We start from the raw sequence: 15,436 nt of genomic DNA, 5'->3' as shown, positions 1-15,436 counted from the left end.
TGTGAAAGCCTTGGCCCAGCTGTGGGCTCAGATTTAAACCAAGGTCTTTACCACTGAGTCCCTTCTGTCTCTCCTACCTCTCGGTCTTCTGCCATTTCTCTTTTGACTTTAAGAAGAGCCGACACCCATGTCCCAAGATGCTGACATGGAAAACTCGCAGGTTACAAAGAAGGTCCCGGAAGAAACTGACCAGCCAGTTAGCAGCAAACTCCGGGCAAGATCAGGCCCTCCCCCGCCAGCGGAGGCAGCAGGAGGCTGTGCCGGGGACTTCCTTCAAGGGGGCTCTGTAACAACTTCAGTCTTCTTGGCGCTGCAATCTTCACTCCGTGGAGGGCAAAGCCCTGCGAGCTAAATACACGGCTCGTGGCGGCTACTCCTTATCGGCTGCTCACATGTCTTGGGGTGTTGGGGGGAGGAGGAACTGGTGATCTTTTTTTTAAATCATTTTATTAGGGGCTCGTACAATTCTTATTACAATCCATCCATCCATCGTGTCAAGTACATTGGTTGCCATCATCATTCTCAGAACTGGTGGTCTTGAAAATCCAGGGTCTAAATGTTGGCTTGGGCAGGGAGGTCCCCAGCTTGCGAAGGTTCTACTGAGCCAACGGGGGTCCTGTGCCTGTGGTATCGGGAGTTTTTCTGCCAAAAGCAAATGAAACAAAAACAAAACTCAACTGCCGTCGAGTTGATGCTGACTCATAGCAACCTTATAGGGTTTCTGAGACTCTAACACTCTTTATGGGGGAGAAAGCCTCATCTTTCCCCTGAGATTCTGCTGGTGGTTTTGAACTGCTGACCTTGTGGTTAGCAGCCCAACATGGAACCACAACTCCACCAAGGTCCCCCTTTTCTGCCAGAGATGGCACCCATTTAAAGCAATGCATACACTTAGGGGTCAGTGGTGAGCAGAGAGCTCTCCTTTGCCTCCCCACCACCTGTAAGCACTTGGTCCTCACACTCCGAGCTGGCTCCTAGCCTAGCCAGGGCCTGTTTCCCCAAAGTGGACTGGTAGTGGAACTGGTGTCGACAAAAGTTGAAACTGGCCAAGAACAGGTAGTGTAAGTATGGTGTCTGCTTCGTAGGAGCCTGGGTATTAGGACTCATCCTCCTGCTGCCTGAGCACCCTACCCCCACCCCTACTGACCCTCTGCTTTCTACCCTCCACCTGTCTGCCCCTCCAAGCAAATTCCCCTGACCCACGCCCCAGGCCCCTCTTGGAAAAGCCCGCTGGCTGCTCTCCTAGCCACCCAAGAAGGTGGCTTGTTCCAAGTTCTCATTCCAAGATCAACATCAGGGTTGACCCATGCTGTCCCGAGGCCTGCCCTGGAACCTTCTGCCTGGCTGGTGCCGCACGTGAGCTGCACTGGGAGGAGGGGGCTCACTGAAGTGACCCAGAGGGTGTCTCTGTATGACTCAAGCGTAATTCTGGGCAACCACTTCACTTCCTTTGACTGGATCGTGTGACCGTGGGTGCTGTGCTTCCACGCTCACTGTTAACAGAAAGGCTGGCGGCTTGAACCCACCCGTCAGCTCTGCGAGAGAAAGACCTGGGAGTCTATAAGCACCCTAAAAATCTAAACTGACTCCCCAGCTCCCTAGGGCAGAAGAGCGAGATGGTAGGGGTTCGGAGGCTTTAAAACTGAACCGGGAACAGACTGGTCTCATTTTTCTCCTGAGGAGCAGCTTGAGGGTTTGAACCACCGGCCTTGTGTTAGCGCCGCAGTGCCCCACCTGCTATGCCAGCAGGACTCCTCTCCTTAAAGATTGCCGCCTAGGAGCCTCTCTGGGGAAGTTGTAGTCTAACACATGGGGTTGCCCGCTGTGGGGCAACATGGGCGTGACACACCTCACACTACCGCCAACCCTTGGGGCTGCTAACCCCAAGGCGAGTAGTTTGAAACCCCCAGCTGCTCCTGGGGAGAAAGGTGGGCTTTCCACCCCTGTAAAGATTTGCAGTCTCGGGAACTCACAGGGGCGGCACTACCCTGCCCTATAGGGTCTTCTATAGGATCACTATGGGTCAAAATCGGCTAAGGATGACGAATACGGCTTTTGGCTAACACCACCCACCAGTGTTTGGTGGAGCTCTGAAGGGATATGCCTGCAAGATGCCCCATTTGGAGAAGGCCAGGAATTCTGATGTTTCCAAGGCAGACGCTGGTGGATGTGAACGCTTCAGGAGAGGGGTCCGGACGAGGCTCCCGGGGCTGGGGGCTGTGCAGATGGGTCCGTCCCTGCCCTTCTGCTCCAAGTCCGTTTGTTACGTACTGGTAGGCACTGGGGTCACTACAGCGAGGAAGACACACCTGGCTTTCCCTTCGGGAGCTTAAGTCCAACAAGGGAGTGGAGAAATCCTGTCTTCTAGCGTGATGACAATGGCTCTGAAGAGGAAACCGGTGGTGCCGCAGGGAAAGCGGGGACTCGTCGCTGATGCCCTGCATGCGGCCGCCTTTCTGTCGGGAGGCTTGGTGCCCACCAGGTTTCAGAGGTAGAGGACGAAGGGAGAGAGAATAAAGGCCTGGTGATCTAGCCCGTGGAAATCAGGCACAGAAAGCCCTGTGGGTCCCAGCTGTCGCTGGTCACGGGGATGGCCCAGGACCTGGCAGAGTTTCACCCCCACTGTGCGTGGGGGCACCGTGAGTCAAGGGCCCCACTTGGTAACAGCTAACAGCCACCATTTCGGGGGTGGTGGCTGGGGATTGCCTCTCTGGGGTGAGATTGGGGCGCACATCTGTGTGGGAGGAATCCGGCATGTGGTGAAGAGTGGTCCTTGGAGTCTGAACTTGAACTTGTCTGCTTGGCTCCCTACCCCCACCCAACCCACTTTCTGAGCTTCCGATTCTTCACCTGAGTGGGAAGGCGTTGGGGCTTCCCGTGTGGCAGAGCTCCAGACTCCCTGTGGGCCACACGCCTGCCCTGAAAGGGCTGAGTGCCCTCCGGTCCTGATTGAGAGTCCATCTGCTAAGGACCTGTCTCCTCCTCTAGACCCCCCGCCAAGAAGGGGGTGCCTCAGAAGGGGGACCTGGACCTGAGGGGCTGGGAGAAGGCAGGCTGTCTGTTTATACCTCACGGGGTGGGGGGGCTGTTATCTGACACAGCATTTCTGAGGAAACGGCTGCCTTACCAGACTTCCCCCTTTGAGCACATACGTTGTCATCTGACACGAGGGGAGCCAATGAGCAGGCGTTTGCAGGCCAACCCTGGGGCCTGCATTTGGAAGCATGCCGGCCTTTCCAAGGTGGACGGGCCTGTACTTTGCATTACACTGAGTCCCTGAGAGCTGGTCCTCCCCGGAATCCTGGGTTTGTCCTCGGAGGTGACGAAAAAGGCTTTTTGTTTTGTGTGGGTTTGGACATCCAGCTAGAACGCTTCATTGTTTTTGCCACCAACGAAGGGCTCCTGCCCTTTTAGGGTTCGACTAGGGCCTCTTGAGTAGGCCCTAGGGGAGCAGAGTGGAGCCCTGGTGGCATAGTGGGGTATGCCTTGGCCTGCTGACTGCAAGGAAGGCAGTTCGAAACCACCAGCCGCTTCTCGGGAGAAAGACCGGGCTTTCTACTCCCATAAAGAGTTCCAGTCTCGGAAACCCACAGGGGCAGTTCTGCCCTGTCCCGCAGGGGTGCTGTGAGCCAGAATCGATGTGGTGGCAGTGAGCTGGGATTTCTTGAGGGGAATCGATGCTTTAAAAATGGAAACAAAGTAACCAGCAGCCCTGGGCCCACTTTTCCATGACTTTGTCAGTGTGTTCTAGACACACGCTGAGCAAAGACCAGGCAAAGGGCTCTAAAGACCGGGATGTGGTAAGGAGACAGGAGAAGACTGGCTGTTACCTTTGAGAAATAGCCTGGTGTAGGCTGGGTCGGAGGAGTTTGATGATGGCGTTTTACTCTCAGTGTGTGCGTGTGAGTTTTCTGAGCATTCAGAAAAGCGGAAAGAATCAGTGAACCCCGTGAGAGCCCCCAAGCCCACTCATCTTACTATTTGGCCACATTGGCTTTTCCCCTCTTTCCATGTGCATGGGTGGCGGGGTGGATGCGCACACATGTGGACTGTTTCTGGGCTGGTTTGGTTTTGAGTCTTTTCTGCTGTCGATCAGTGGAGGGTTGACAGCGGATCGTCGGTGTCATGGTCAACCATCCATGCATCCCTTGTCATCCCCACAGTGCACCCCCATGCATCCCACCTGCTTCCTGGCGCCCTTCCTTCTTCTCTCCGAATCTTGCTGAACTTTGTCCCCGATTAATACTCTCCAACCACCCCACCCCCGCCCCTACCCGTGTGAATGCCACACTGCCCTTATTGTTCCCCTTAGAAGCCTGCCCATTGCAGGGCTGGAATTTGAGCAGCAGGGAGGGCTGGGGGAGGGGGCGGGTTCAGTTCCAGGCCTGAGAGGTGGCTAAGAGGGGCAGGGGAGGGGTAGACAGGAGTTAAACTGGGAGAAGGGAAAGGCCGGGTCAGTGAGTGGAGGGCTGGCATCACATGATGGAGGCTGGGTGGGGGTGGGGAGACACAGGAGTGTAAAAGTTCAAAAAAGCTCGCTCTCATAGTCAATGCTGACCTACAGCGATGCCCTGTGAGTTTCCAAGGCTAGCTATTTATGGTAGTACAAAGCCCAGCCTTTCTCCCTGGGAGCTGCTGGTGGTCCCGAACTGCCGATCCTGTGGATCGCAGGCCAGTGCATAACCCACTACACCTACTGGGGCTTCTGTGCTTGAGTTACAGGCAACAGTTGAATACACCATTGTGTGGTAACAGCGATACAGGAGAAGGCGCCTCGGTGGGGTAGCGGGCTACACATTGGGGCGCAAGCTGAAAGGTCAGGGGTTCCAATCTCTTCCTATCCCTGTGAGAGCTGGACAATGAATGTGGACAAGAGAAGAATCCATCGATGCCTTTGAATTGTGGTGCCGGCAAAGAATCTTGAAAGTACCATGGGCTGCCCAAAGCACAAACCAGTCTATCTTGGAAGAAGTACAGACAGAATGTGCTCTCGAGAGAAGAGGATGGTACTTTGGAGACCAGTCCCTGGAAAAGGCATCGTCCTTGGTAAAGTGGATAGACGGTCAACGAAAAACGGGAAGACCTTCAACGAGATGGGTTGACCCCAGACGTAACAATTGTGCGGTGGCACAGGACCGGCCAGTGTTTCTTAGCATGTTGTCCATAGGGTTGTGAGTTGGAAACAACTGGAAGACATTTCTTGACAACAACATGACCAAGTCACTGACTCATGTGCAGACTGTCTCATTCAACCAAAACAATGGCGTGTGTCTGTTTGGGTTTCGTTGTTCTTTAACCAGAGCCTTTGAAGTTTCAAGCGTTGCGTTTTTAACTTTTGGGGGTTTTTTTTCCTCTTTAAAAAACACAAAAACAAATCTGGACCAGGACACACGACCCTTTTTAATGCATTAATTTTTTTCTGATAGTTGTTCATGGTGTCGTTGCCCTGTTCCTCTCTCCCAGCCGCTCTTGGGCCCCGTGCAGGGGAAGGCTGTTGACTGCTGGATTCACCCATCCGGGACCCGTGGCTCAGCTTGCTTCTCTCACAGAGATTCCTGATTTAACACCCAGCACGGGCTGAGAAATCTTGTCTTGCAAGAAATTCAGCCAGAGTAGTGCTCCTTAGAGGCAAGGGTGGCGAGGCTTCAGCTCACATCCTTTGGACATGGTGTCAGGAGACACACGAGTCCCTGGAGAAGGACACCGTGCTTGGTCAGGTAGAGGCGTGGGCAACAAGAGGAAGGCCTTTGATGGGATGGTCGCCACGGCTGCCACCACGGGCTCAGGCTCAGGAACAATTGTGAGGATGGCACAGGATGGGGTGGTGTCTTCCTTCTGTTGTGCGTAAGGTCAAGGTCGCTCAGAGCCGACAGGCACTTAAGGACAACCAGCATATGCCTGGGAAAAGTCTGGAAGGAAGTATTTAACCTTGGTCTCTGCAGGGCTGGGCGGGAGGCTCCACCGCTTTCACTGTATTCTGCGCAAAGGTGCACGTTCTCAAACGGGGCGACAGGAAATACCTTTTTGCCATTTTAAAAAAATAATTAAATCATTTTTATTGGGGGCTTGGACAACTCTTATCAGAATCCACACATACATGCATTGTGTCAAGCACTTTTGTACATTTGTTTCCCTCATCATTCTCAAAACATTTGTTTTCTACTTGAGCCCTTGATATCAGCTCCTCATTTTTCCCCTCCCTCCCTGATCCTCCTTCCCTCATCAACCCTTGATAATTTATAAATTATTATTACTTTGTCATGTCTTACACTGTCCAATGTCTCCCTTCACCCACTTTTCTGTTGTCCATCCCCCAGGGAGGAGGTTATATGTAGATCCTTGTAACCTGTTCCCTCCTTCTCCCTCATCTTCCCTCCACCCTCCCGGTATCGCCACTCACCACTGGTCCTCAGGGGTTCATCTGGCCTGGATTCCCTGTGTTTCCAGTTCCTATCTGTACCAGAGTACATCCTCTGGTCTAGCTGGATTTGTAAGGTAGAATTGGGATCATGATAGTGGGAAGCATTCAAGAACTAGAGGAAAATTGTATGTTTCATCGGTACTACGCTGCACCCTCACTGGCTCGTTTCCTCTCTGAGACCCTTCTGCAAGGGGATGTCCAATTGCCATTATTTTTAAACAATACAATGCTTTGACAGAAAGTTGGGTGCTATTAAAGTAGGGTCTCAACCCCTAATACACCATCACAGGTAAGATGCTCCCTGACTTTTTCCCCAAAAGGCATTTTACATCCTCTGTGTTAGTTCTGTTGTATTACAGAAAATACGGTCGTGTTTTCCATGAGGGTTTACGTAGCCCACTGGGGTTCCGTTGTTCAGACACGGAGCTGGCATCTCTGCATCCTTAACCGTCTCATCATTGCTCTCATTGCATTGGGCTGTGAACCACAAGGTCAGCAGTTCAGAACCACCCGCTGCTCCTCTGGAGAAAGGTGGGACTTTTTCTACTCAGCCCACAGGGGCAGTTCTATCCTGTTTTAAAGGGTCGCTCTGAGTTGGCATCGACTCCCACGGCTATGTGTTTGGTGTAGCACTCCAGGGGGATAGATTTTATTTGAAAGGCTGACCTTTGGGGGTGTTTTGGGTGCCAAGCACATTTTTTATCTTGTCATCGCTTATACGAGTGCCCTGGAGGTAGATCGGATTACTTGTTGGGCTGCTAACCGCAAGCAAGGTCGGCTGTTTGAAACCAGCAGCCCAGCCTCGGGAAAAAGAGGCTTTCTGCACCCCTAAAGAGACCCACCTGGGCAGCTCTGCCCTGCCCTATCGCAACACCACCGGGACTCGGAACCGGCTGAATGGCAGTGGGTTTGTGTCATGGATAATCAGGTCAGATGTGGGTTAGGCCCTGTGCCCTTGGTGGGTGGGGTGTTCATGCCCTGGTGGGGCTCCCAGCTCAGAACCTGGGGTGCCCTGTGGCAGCCACACATGGGCTGGCACGCGCGCTGTGTGCCCACGCCTGCGCAAACACTTGGTGGCTGTGCAGCTGGGGCTGACAGAGAGGTTGCTGCCAGGATTGAGGCTAGAGAGCACCCCCATTGGGGGCTGGAGCAACGATTCCAAGCCGGGCCCTCTGCCCCGCAGGACGCCTTCCGTGCCTTCCACCCCAACCTCGATTTCGTGCGCAAGTTCTTGAAGCCCCTGCTGATGGGGGAGCTGGCGCCGGACGAGCCCAGCCAAGACCACGGCAAGAACGTGAGTGGGGTGGGGGTTGAGCTGGTATCTCCTCTGGGAGGGGGCGCGCCCTGCCCATGCCCTAAGGCTGCCTTTCGTCCCTTTGCCTCCCTTTTGTGCCCCTTCGGGCCTGCGTCCTCCGTCTCCCAGCCACGCTGCCCTTTCCCAGAGCTGTTCTTGGTGGCGCATCTCAATCCCCATCCCCAAGTCTGATCCTGCTTTCCTTTCTGTCCTCCAGGGGGTTAGGGGCTGTCTCCTGTTTGTGTCTCCCCCACCTCCACAACGCCCACCCTCCACCCACCCTCCTGGGGAGGGAGCCCCAGTCCACCCCTTCCTGCCTGTGGGCTGGCAGACGGCACTGTGGTCACCGGAGGGCCCCCTCTCGAGGGTGGCCGGGCGGCTGAGGCTGACTCCCTCCCCTGGGCCCTTGCTGACCCAGGCTCAGATCACCGAGGACTTCCGGGCGCTGAGGAAGACAGCCGAGGACATGAAGCTCTTCAAGACCAACCACCTGTTCTTCCTCCTTCACCTGGCCCACATCATTGTCATGGAGACCCTCGCGTGGTTTGTCATGGCGTACCTTGGCAATGGCTGGATCCCGACCATGCTCACCGCCTTTATCCTGGCTACCTCGCAGGTGTGGCACACTGTGACCCTGCCCACGCTGCCCTCCCACCGCTGGGGGAGACCGGCGGGTTGGGTAATGGGGATCGTTGGCCCTCTCTCCCCAGGCCCAAGCTGGGTGGCTGCAGCATGACTACGGCCACCTTTCTGTCTACAAGAAGTCCAGGTGGAACCACCTCATCCACAAGTTCATCATCGGCCACTTGAAGGTGAGGGAGTCAGGGCCTGCACCATCTCACTTCGCTCCGGGAGGGTGGAGGGTGGGGCGGGGTGGGGGCAGGAGAAAGCCCTAAACGCACTTCTCAGAAACACATGAGTCTGGATACACTCGGCGGCCGCTGGTCTGGTGTGCGTGTGTGTACGTGCGTGCGCACTTGGCTGTAGACGCTCGCCCTCGACCCCCATCACACGTCATCTAACCCCGTGATCTTTGTTCTAGTCTTTCCACGGCACACTGTCCCTTGCCGCTTCGAGGAGCCCTGGCGGCTCCGTGATTAAGGCTTGGGCCGCGATCTGAAAGATCCACAGTTCGAAACCACCCGCAGCTCTGCTGGAGAAAGACGGGTGCTGGGAAGCTCACAGGGGCAGTCCTACCCTCTCGATAGCAGGAAGGCTTTTTGTTGGTGGTGTTTTCTTTACTGCTTCCGAAACCTAACTCACTGTGGAAGACTGGACTCTGACCACAGCAGAGCTGCTCCACAGGGTTTCCAAGACTGGAAAGCAGGCAGCCTCGTCTTTCCCCCAGGCAGCGGCTGGTGGGGTTTGAACTGCCACCCTTGCGTGCCCCGCTGCCCAACGCGTACCCTATTGTGATACTGGGGCTCCTTCCTTTACTGTAAGCCTTCTCAAACCTTTTTGGATGTGTGTTGAGTCTGCAGAGCAGGAGCTTTGGTGATATATCGGGCTACAGGTTGGGCTGCTCGCCATAAGGTTAGTGGTTCGAAACCACCAGTTGCTCTGTGGGAGAAAGACGAGGCTTTCGACTTCCATAAAGAGGCTCAGCGTCTGAAACCCAGGAGGCAGTTTCACCCTGTCCTATAGGATCGAAGAGCCCTGGTTTCGAATTGGGTTGAGTTCCGAATGGTCTGCAGTTCGAAACCACCAGCAGCTTCACAGGAGAAAGACGGGGCTTTCTACTCCCATAAACAATTTGTAGTCCCAGAACCCACAGGGGGTCACTATGAGTCTGCCGGGAGTTTTTTATGCGTAGGCATGGACTTAATGGAAGTGAAGGCGCAGAGGGAGAGGGCGTGGGGGGATAAGGAGACACCAGTTATTACCTAACTCCTTACAGATCAGGGTGACTGAGCCATTAAGCAGCCCAAACCCACTGGCATGGCATTGATTCTGGCTCTTAGGAGCCCTGCGCACTGTTTCCAAGGCTGAGAGCCTTTACGAGAGGGATCGGGCAGCCTCATCTGTCTCCCTCTGAATGGCTGGAGGGTTTGAACTGCCAACCTTGAACTAGCCTAACCAGAAGGCGAGAGGGTTTACTGTCACCATCCTCCCCACCAGAGCCCTGGTGTGCAATGGGGTCACACTGGTCTGTTGCCCACCAGGCCAGTAGTTGGGAACCACCGCAGAAAGATGAGTCTTTCTCCCCCTCGCAGAGTCACGGTCTCGGGAGCTCACGGACAGTCTTGCTCTGCCCTCGGGGGTCCCACTGCGTCGGGTCAGCTCGTGGGCAGCGGGTTTGGGTTTGGATTCACCCCATAGATGATGGGAAGACCTGCAGAAGCGTTTAGGCTTTTGCAAGTTTGGCCAAAGGCGAGCTGGACTTGCCCGTGACCTTGTGCTCATCTGATGGGTGCTTTGGGGGAGACGCCTCTGCTGCGGTCTACTTCCTGCCCCAGCACTGCCCACGTGGCATCTGGCTGCTTCAAAGCCTCTCACGGGCACCTCGGGAGTCAGGCCCGGCCTTGTCCTCCTGGAAGCTCGCAGCTTTGCAAATCCCAGGGAGCAGTGCCTCTGGGCCAGCCAGGAAGACTCCCATTCCTGCCGCCCCTGACTCACTCGGGGCAACGCAGCGTCCCCCGAGGTGCAGCGTGAACGCCCCACGCAGGAGGGTGAACCGCCCCCACCCGAGTGGCCAGTGCTCGGCCAGCAGTTTGCCTGGCCTTGAGTCCGAGGCGGCCTGAGAGCCTGGCTTCGGTCCAGCATTTCCTCAGAAAGCGTGCTTTGTCTCCCGGTCTGCTCCTTGCTGTTACATAAAAGTCGTCAATGTCAGCAAGTAACGTTTTCCTCCCTGCTCCTGGTGTCCCCCACATGCAACAGAGATGGCCTGTGCCCTGCTCCCAAGACCCTGGACTCGGTCCCTGAGGGGCCTCGGACGGAGCACAGCGCTGGCCTCGGAGGGAGAACAAGGCCGAGACAGGACTGGTGAAAAGCAGAGGCTTGGCTCAGGGGCAGGAGGTCAGGGAAGGATTTTTCCAGCCCCTGCCACCTAGGTTCTTGGTCACCTTGCTTTTCCAGGCTCCCCAGGTAGTCACAGTTTGGGCCACAGCCCTGGCTGAGCCCCAATCACGCACCAGTGAGAGAGCCTAAGAATCCATCTGTGTCTCGTTTCCCCTCTCTGGGAAAAAGGACTGACTGCAAGGAAAGGGGAGTGTCCTTTGAGCCCCTCTTCAACACAGAGGTTGCACAAGCATCTCTGGTCCTGAGTAAGGAGAGGGCCTGTGTCTTGAGAGGCCGGTCAGCTGCTCGCTGTCAGCCAGTGTCCCCTTATCCTGCCATGCCCTCTCCCTCTGTGCCAGTGTCTCCTGCTGGACATGTCTTTCATTGTCTCTGGGCCTTGCGGGCCAGTGTTGAGTGTGAGCCCCAAGTCTCCCAGGCGCAGGGTGACAGCCCCTGGCTAGTCTCCTGCTGAAACCAGCATCTCACGGCGGAGGCGGGGGGGGGGGGGAAGGGGGTGTATCTTGGTGCAAATGTTGTCTTTGAAAATCCTGCCTGTGGACACCAGAGGCCTCGGGTTGGACAGCTGTGGCCTTTGCCATGTAAGGCACACGTGGACTTGTACACACACACGTTTAGACATACACGTTGGCAGATGAACTTAGCATGTTACTGACAAAGGGGTCTTGGGGTCATTTTCTGGTGGGAGTCACACATCCCCAAAGTAGTCTGCTTGATATATTAAAAAGAAATCCCAGGAAGAATCAAATGGGGGGGGTCTTTGGCACACAAAGTTTGGGGGGGGCAGGTTTCAAAGAAGCATGCTGGTTAGAGAATATCCACCATATGTGTGAGGAGAGGGGGACATGAGCACAGAGAAAGTGGGCCACTTGCTATGGGGATGAGGGTCCCCAAGGTGAGGCAGCTGCCACTCTCCCTGGTCTCAGGGCGGGTATCCATAAAACTAGAAACCAAACTCCATTCACCATGATGTCAACACCAGGCTTCCTCACTGTGTCACCAGACTTGTATTGATTCGGGAGTCATGGCCATGGAGGCTGGCCAACTGACATGAGGGCCCTTGGGGAAGCCGGCTGCGGCTCCTGAGGCAGCGCCTTATCACAGGGGTGCTTGGTCCCTGGGAGGACGCCCCCCTCACTGCCAGTCCCTCCCTCCACAGGGTGCCTCAGCCAACTGGTGGAACCACCGCCACTTTCAGCATCACGCCAAGCCCAACATCTTCCACAAGGACCCGGATGTGAACATGCTACACACGTTTGTCCTGGGCGAGTGGCAGCCTGTCGAGGTAGGTGGTGGGGGCCCTGGGGACATGGCGTGGGGAGCTGGGAGGGAGTTGCCAGGGTGGATATTCAACCCGAGGAGCCCTTGTCCTCTCCTAGACATGCTGAATAATTCAGGCTGGGATTGCATGGCATGACCACCGCATCCATAATGGATGTACCTTCTCTGAGCACTGGCCACTTCCCGGTTCCCTCGCTCCCCAGGGGCTTGGGAGCATCGCCTGCCTGCTGTTGAGCCAGCATCTGCCTCGGGCGATCATGCATACAATGTCCCTCCCCACCCCCACTCCCCAACACACACACACACTCACATACAGTTGGTCATGAATCTGGGTCCTAGGTTTTTCCATGGGCTGGTGTTCAGGAGTAGATCGCCAGGACCTTTCTTCCTGGTCCAGCTTAGTCTGCAAGCTCTGTTATAGCCTGTCCGGCATCCTCAGTGACATGTAAGCTTCCACGGACAGACAGGTGGGGGCTCCGCGAGGTGCGGTGGCAGGAGTCGAACATGGGTCTTCCGTGTGCAAGGTTCAACCCTGAACCACTGACGGCTTCTGCTTCTCCCCAGAGTGCGGGAAAGGTGCACCCGCTTAGCAGGAAGGCAGGAACCCTAGGGACCAAGTGGTTCCCTGTTGGGCTGTTCAAAACCACCAGCCACTCCATGGGAGAAAGACAGGGCTCTCTGCATCCGTAAAGAGTGACAGTCTCAGAAACTCACAGGGGAAGCTCTACCGTGTACTGTAGGGTCAGTATAAGTCAGTTTGGTTTAGTTCGGTACCAGGAAGTCAAGACTCAGTTCCCACTAGGCCAGCTCCCATGAAAGAGGCCTTCCTGGCAATCTTGGACCAAGGCAGCGGGCTCCCGAGGAGACCCTAGTCCGGCCCACCCCCAGGAAGATGGAAAAACCCATCTCCGCTAGAAGTGAGGCTCCTATGTCGGGGGTGGGGTTGGGGATCCATTCCGATTGTAGGACTGCGCAGGACAGACGAGCTGCCACAGCTCTCTCCCACAAAGTGTTGGCTGGTGGGTTTGAACCACCAGCTGTTGGCTTAGCAGCCAAGCACTCAACTGCTCTGCCACCGGATGGGACCTGGTGGTGTAGAGGACAACCCTGCTACCATCCCGTGTCAGGTGTTACTGTAAAGATAGAGCGTGCGTGTTAGAAGCCTGAAACCCCACGGTCGTGTACACAATAAGACAGTCAGTCTGTTAGCTGCCTTCTTTGACTCGCTGCCAAGGCCCCGAGAGGGACCACCTCCAACTCTAACGCTAGACCTTCAGGGGTCCCCACGCGGTGCACATAGTGAACACACTGACCTGCTAGCCAAAAGGTTGAAGGTTTGAATCCACCCAGAGGAGTCGCAGGATCAGAATGAGTTATGTGCTGGGTGGCCAGCCACAGTGTCAGCAGTTTAAACCCACCAGCCGCCCCTCGGGGGAAAGACGAGGCTCTCTGCTCCTGAAAAGTGTCGCCATCTCAGAGAACCACGGAGGCAGTGCTACCCTGTCCTTGACGTGGCCGGGAATTGAACTCCAGGTCCCGGCGCTGTGTCTCTTCTTGATTTGATGGTTTCTCGGCGGCTGCCATGGTTTGGATTCTGGTGGTTCCGTGGCGGCGATCGCGCAGCTGAGTTCCGGACTCAAGAGAAATGCAGCCTCTTCTTTCTTGTCGTCCTGATCCCTCGCTGCCCTCGGGGTGGTGCCGACTCAGTGGCCCTACCGGACTGGGTAGAACTGGGTTTCTGAGACTGTGACTAATTACAGGAATAGAAAGCCCCGTGTTTATCTCGAGCAGCTGGTAGTTTCGAGCTATTGAATTTCGGTTAGCTGGGGTGTAGCCGCGACGCTGTGGGGTACCGCTTCCACATCGAACGGGTCCAGGGGCGGGTGGTTGTGCAGTTGAGGGGTAAAAGTAAAGAGGCATCAGACAGGATAAAGCACGTGGGTGCTCACCTTCAGGATCACCAGGACTTCAGGAGCCCGATTCATGCAGAAAGAATATATTTCCGACCAAGGCTTATACACACTCGGGGCATGTAAGCGCCCCTAACTACAGGTAACCACATGCATACCAGGAAGGGGTTGTACAATAGGCATTCGCATGACAGCAAGGGGACGAACTCGGGCTGTGCACGTAATAGGAAATGGGGGTACTAGGGGCACGCATGTGACAGGCAGGAAGGAACACATGTAGCAAGATGGTGGACTCTCCGGTCAAGATGGTAGTCTAACCTTGGTCGTCCGAGTTGGGCGGTCCTACCTACAGGGAAACAATCCATTATCCTGACCAGGAGGGAGTGGGCTGTCCTTCGGGGCGGGGGGGGGGGTGGCAAACGATAGGGTCAGCCCTCCTCTGGGAAGCCCAGTGTCCTCCCTCTGCTGCTGGCCTGAGTCCTCTGCTGTCCACCTCATCCTGGGAACGGGCAGTCCTATTCAAGGCCAGTCCTGTGTGGGCAGGCTTGTCCTACCAGTAGTCTGGCCACCCCAAGCTGTTAACCCTCATCTACATCCCGCAGGTGCGGTGCTGCTGTCTCCCGGCCCCTCCCCTGCTGTGGCACTAAAGCCCACTTGGTGTCCTGTCCATGCCGACTCAGGGTGACTGGGCCCCCCGTGTTGTCTGAGTAGGACGATCCTCCAGAGCTTTCTCAATGCCTCATTGCTTGGAGTCAGATTGCCAGGCCCTTCTTTGGAGTGGCCTTCCGGGACCACTCACTTCCTCCATGGAGCTGGGCCAGAGATGTAGTGGGCAGGGTGTTCTGGAAAGAGGTTGGCGCAGGACTGGGAGACTTGCTCTGTGGGCCAGGGGTCTTCAAACATTTTAAACGGGGCCACCTGGCCCACCAGGCCTTGAGGACCATGATCCCAGTTAGAGCAGCCAGTCCATAGAGACGACCACATAGCCAGCCCCATTATGAGATATGATGCCCCTCACTGACCCATAGTCCTACAGGGGACAATACCGGAGACATAGTGTGGGAATTGCACATGATCTGATCCTGGCACACTGAGGCAAAACACTAAGAGGGTGCAACAGAACAGCAAGGGAATGGAGCAGCGAGGTCCCCAGGGAGTGCTGAAGGTGAACTTTGGGACCAGGGCGTGGTGCCCCAACAGCTGGACTGGAAAACACTCCTAAAGGCCAACAAATGATCCTTGAACTAACTACAAGCTTTTCTTTCTTGTTGTGTTTTGTTTTGGTATTTTTTTGTCACTGGTTTGTTGTTTTCTTGTATGTTGTTGCTTGGTTTTGCTCTGTCTTGTTTTTGTGCATGTTATTATCTCCACAGTTCTGTCTAAATAAGATAGGCTGGATGAACAAGCTGGAGGAAAAAACAACGGGGACCGACAGTTCCGGGGGGAGATATGGGAGAGGGTGAGGTGGGGGGAAAGGAAGTGGTGTTAACAAACCCAGGGACAAGGGAACAAGTA

The 15,436-nt window shown here is 55.4% G+C and overlaps 1 protein-coding gene across 1 annotated transcript in view; it reads left to right on the top strand.

Annotated features, from left to right (window-relative positions):
- Window positions 1–15,436, top strand: part of FADS2 (fatty acid desaturase 2) — a 32,414-nt gene that overhangs the window by 5,480 nt on the left and 11,498 nt on the right. The window contains exons 2-5 of the mRNA XM_075545630.1: window positions 7,605–7,715; window positions 8,134–8,331; window positions 8,426–8,527; window positions 11,890–12,015. Of these exons, the coding sequence (XP_075401745.1) occupies window positions 7,605–7,715; window positions 8,134–8,331; window positions 8,426–8,527; window positions 11,890–12,015 (537 nt within the window). The remainder of the gene's footprint in view (window positions 1–7,604; window positions 7,716–8,133; window positions 8,332–8,425; window positions 8,528–11,889; window positions 12,016–15,436) is intronic.

This window comes from Tenrec ecaudatus, chromosome 4, assembly GCF_050624435.1.
Source record: "Tenrec ecaudatus isolate mTenEca1 chromosome 4, mTenEca1.hap1, whole genome shotgun sequence".
In the NCBI taxonomy this organism is placed as follows: Eukaryota; Metazoa; Chordata; class Mammalia; order Afrosoricida; family Tenrecidae; genus Tenrec; species Tenrec ecaudatus.
This window is presented reverse-complemented; position numbering and strand designations above follow the sequence as displayed.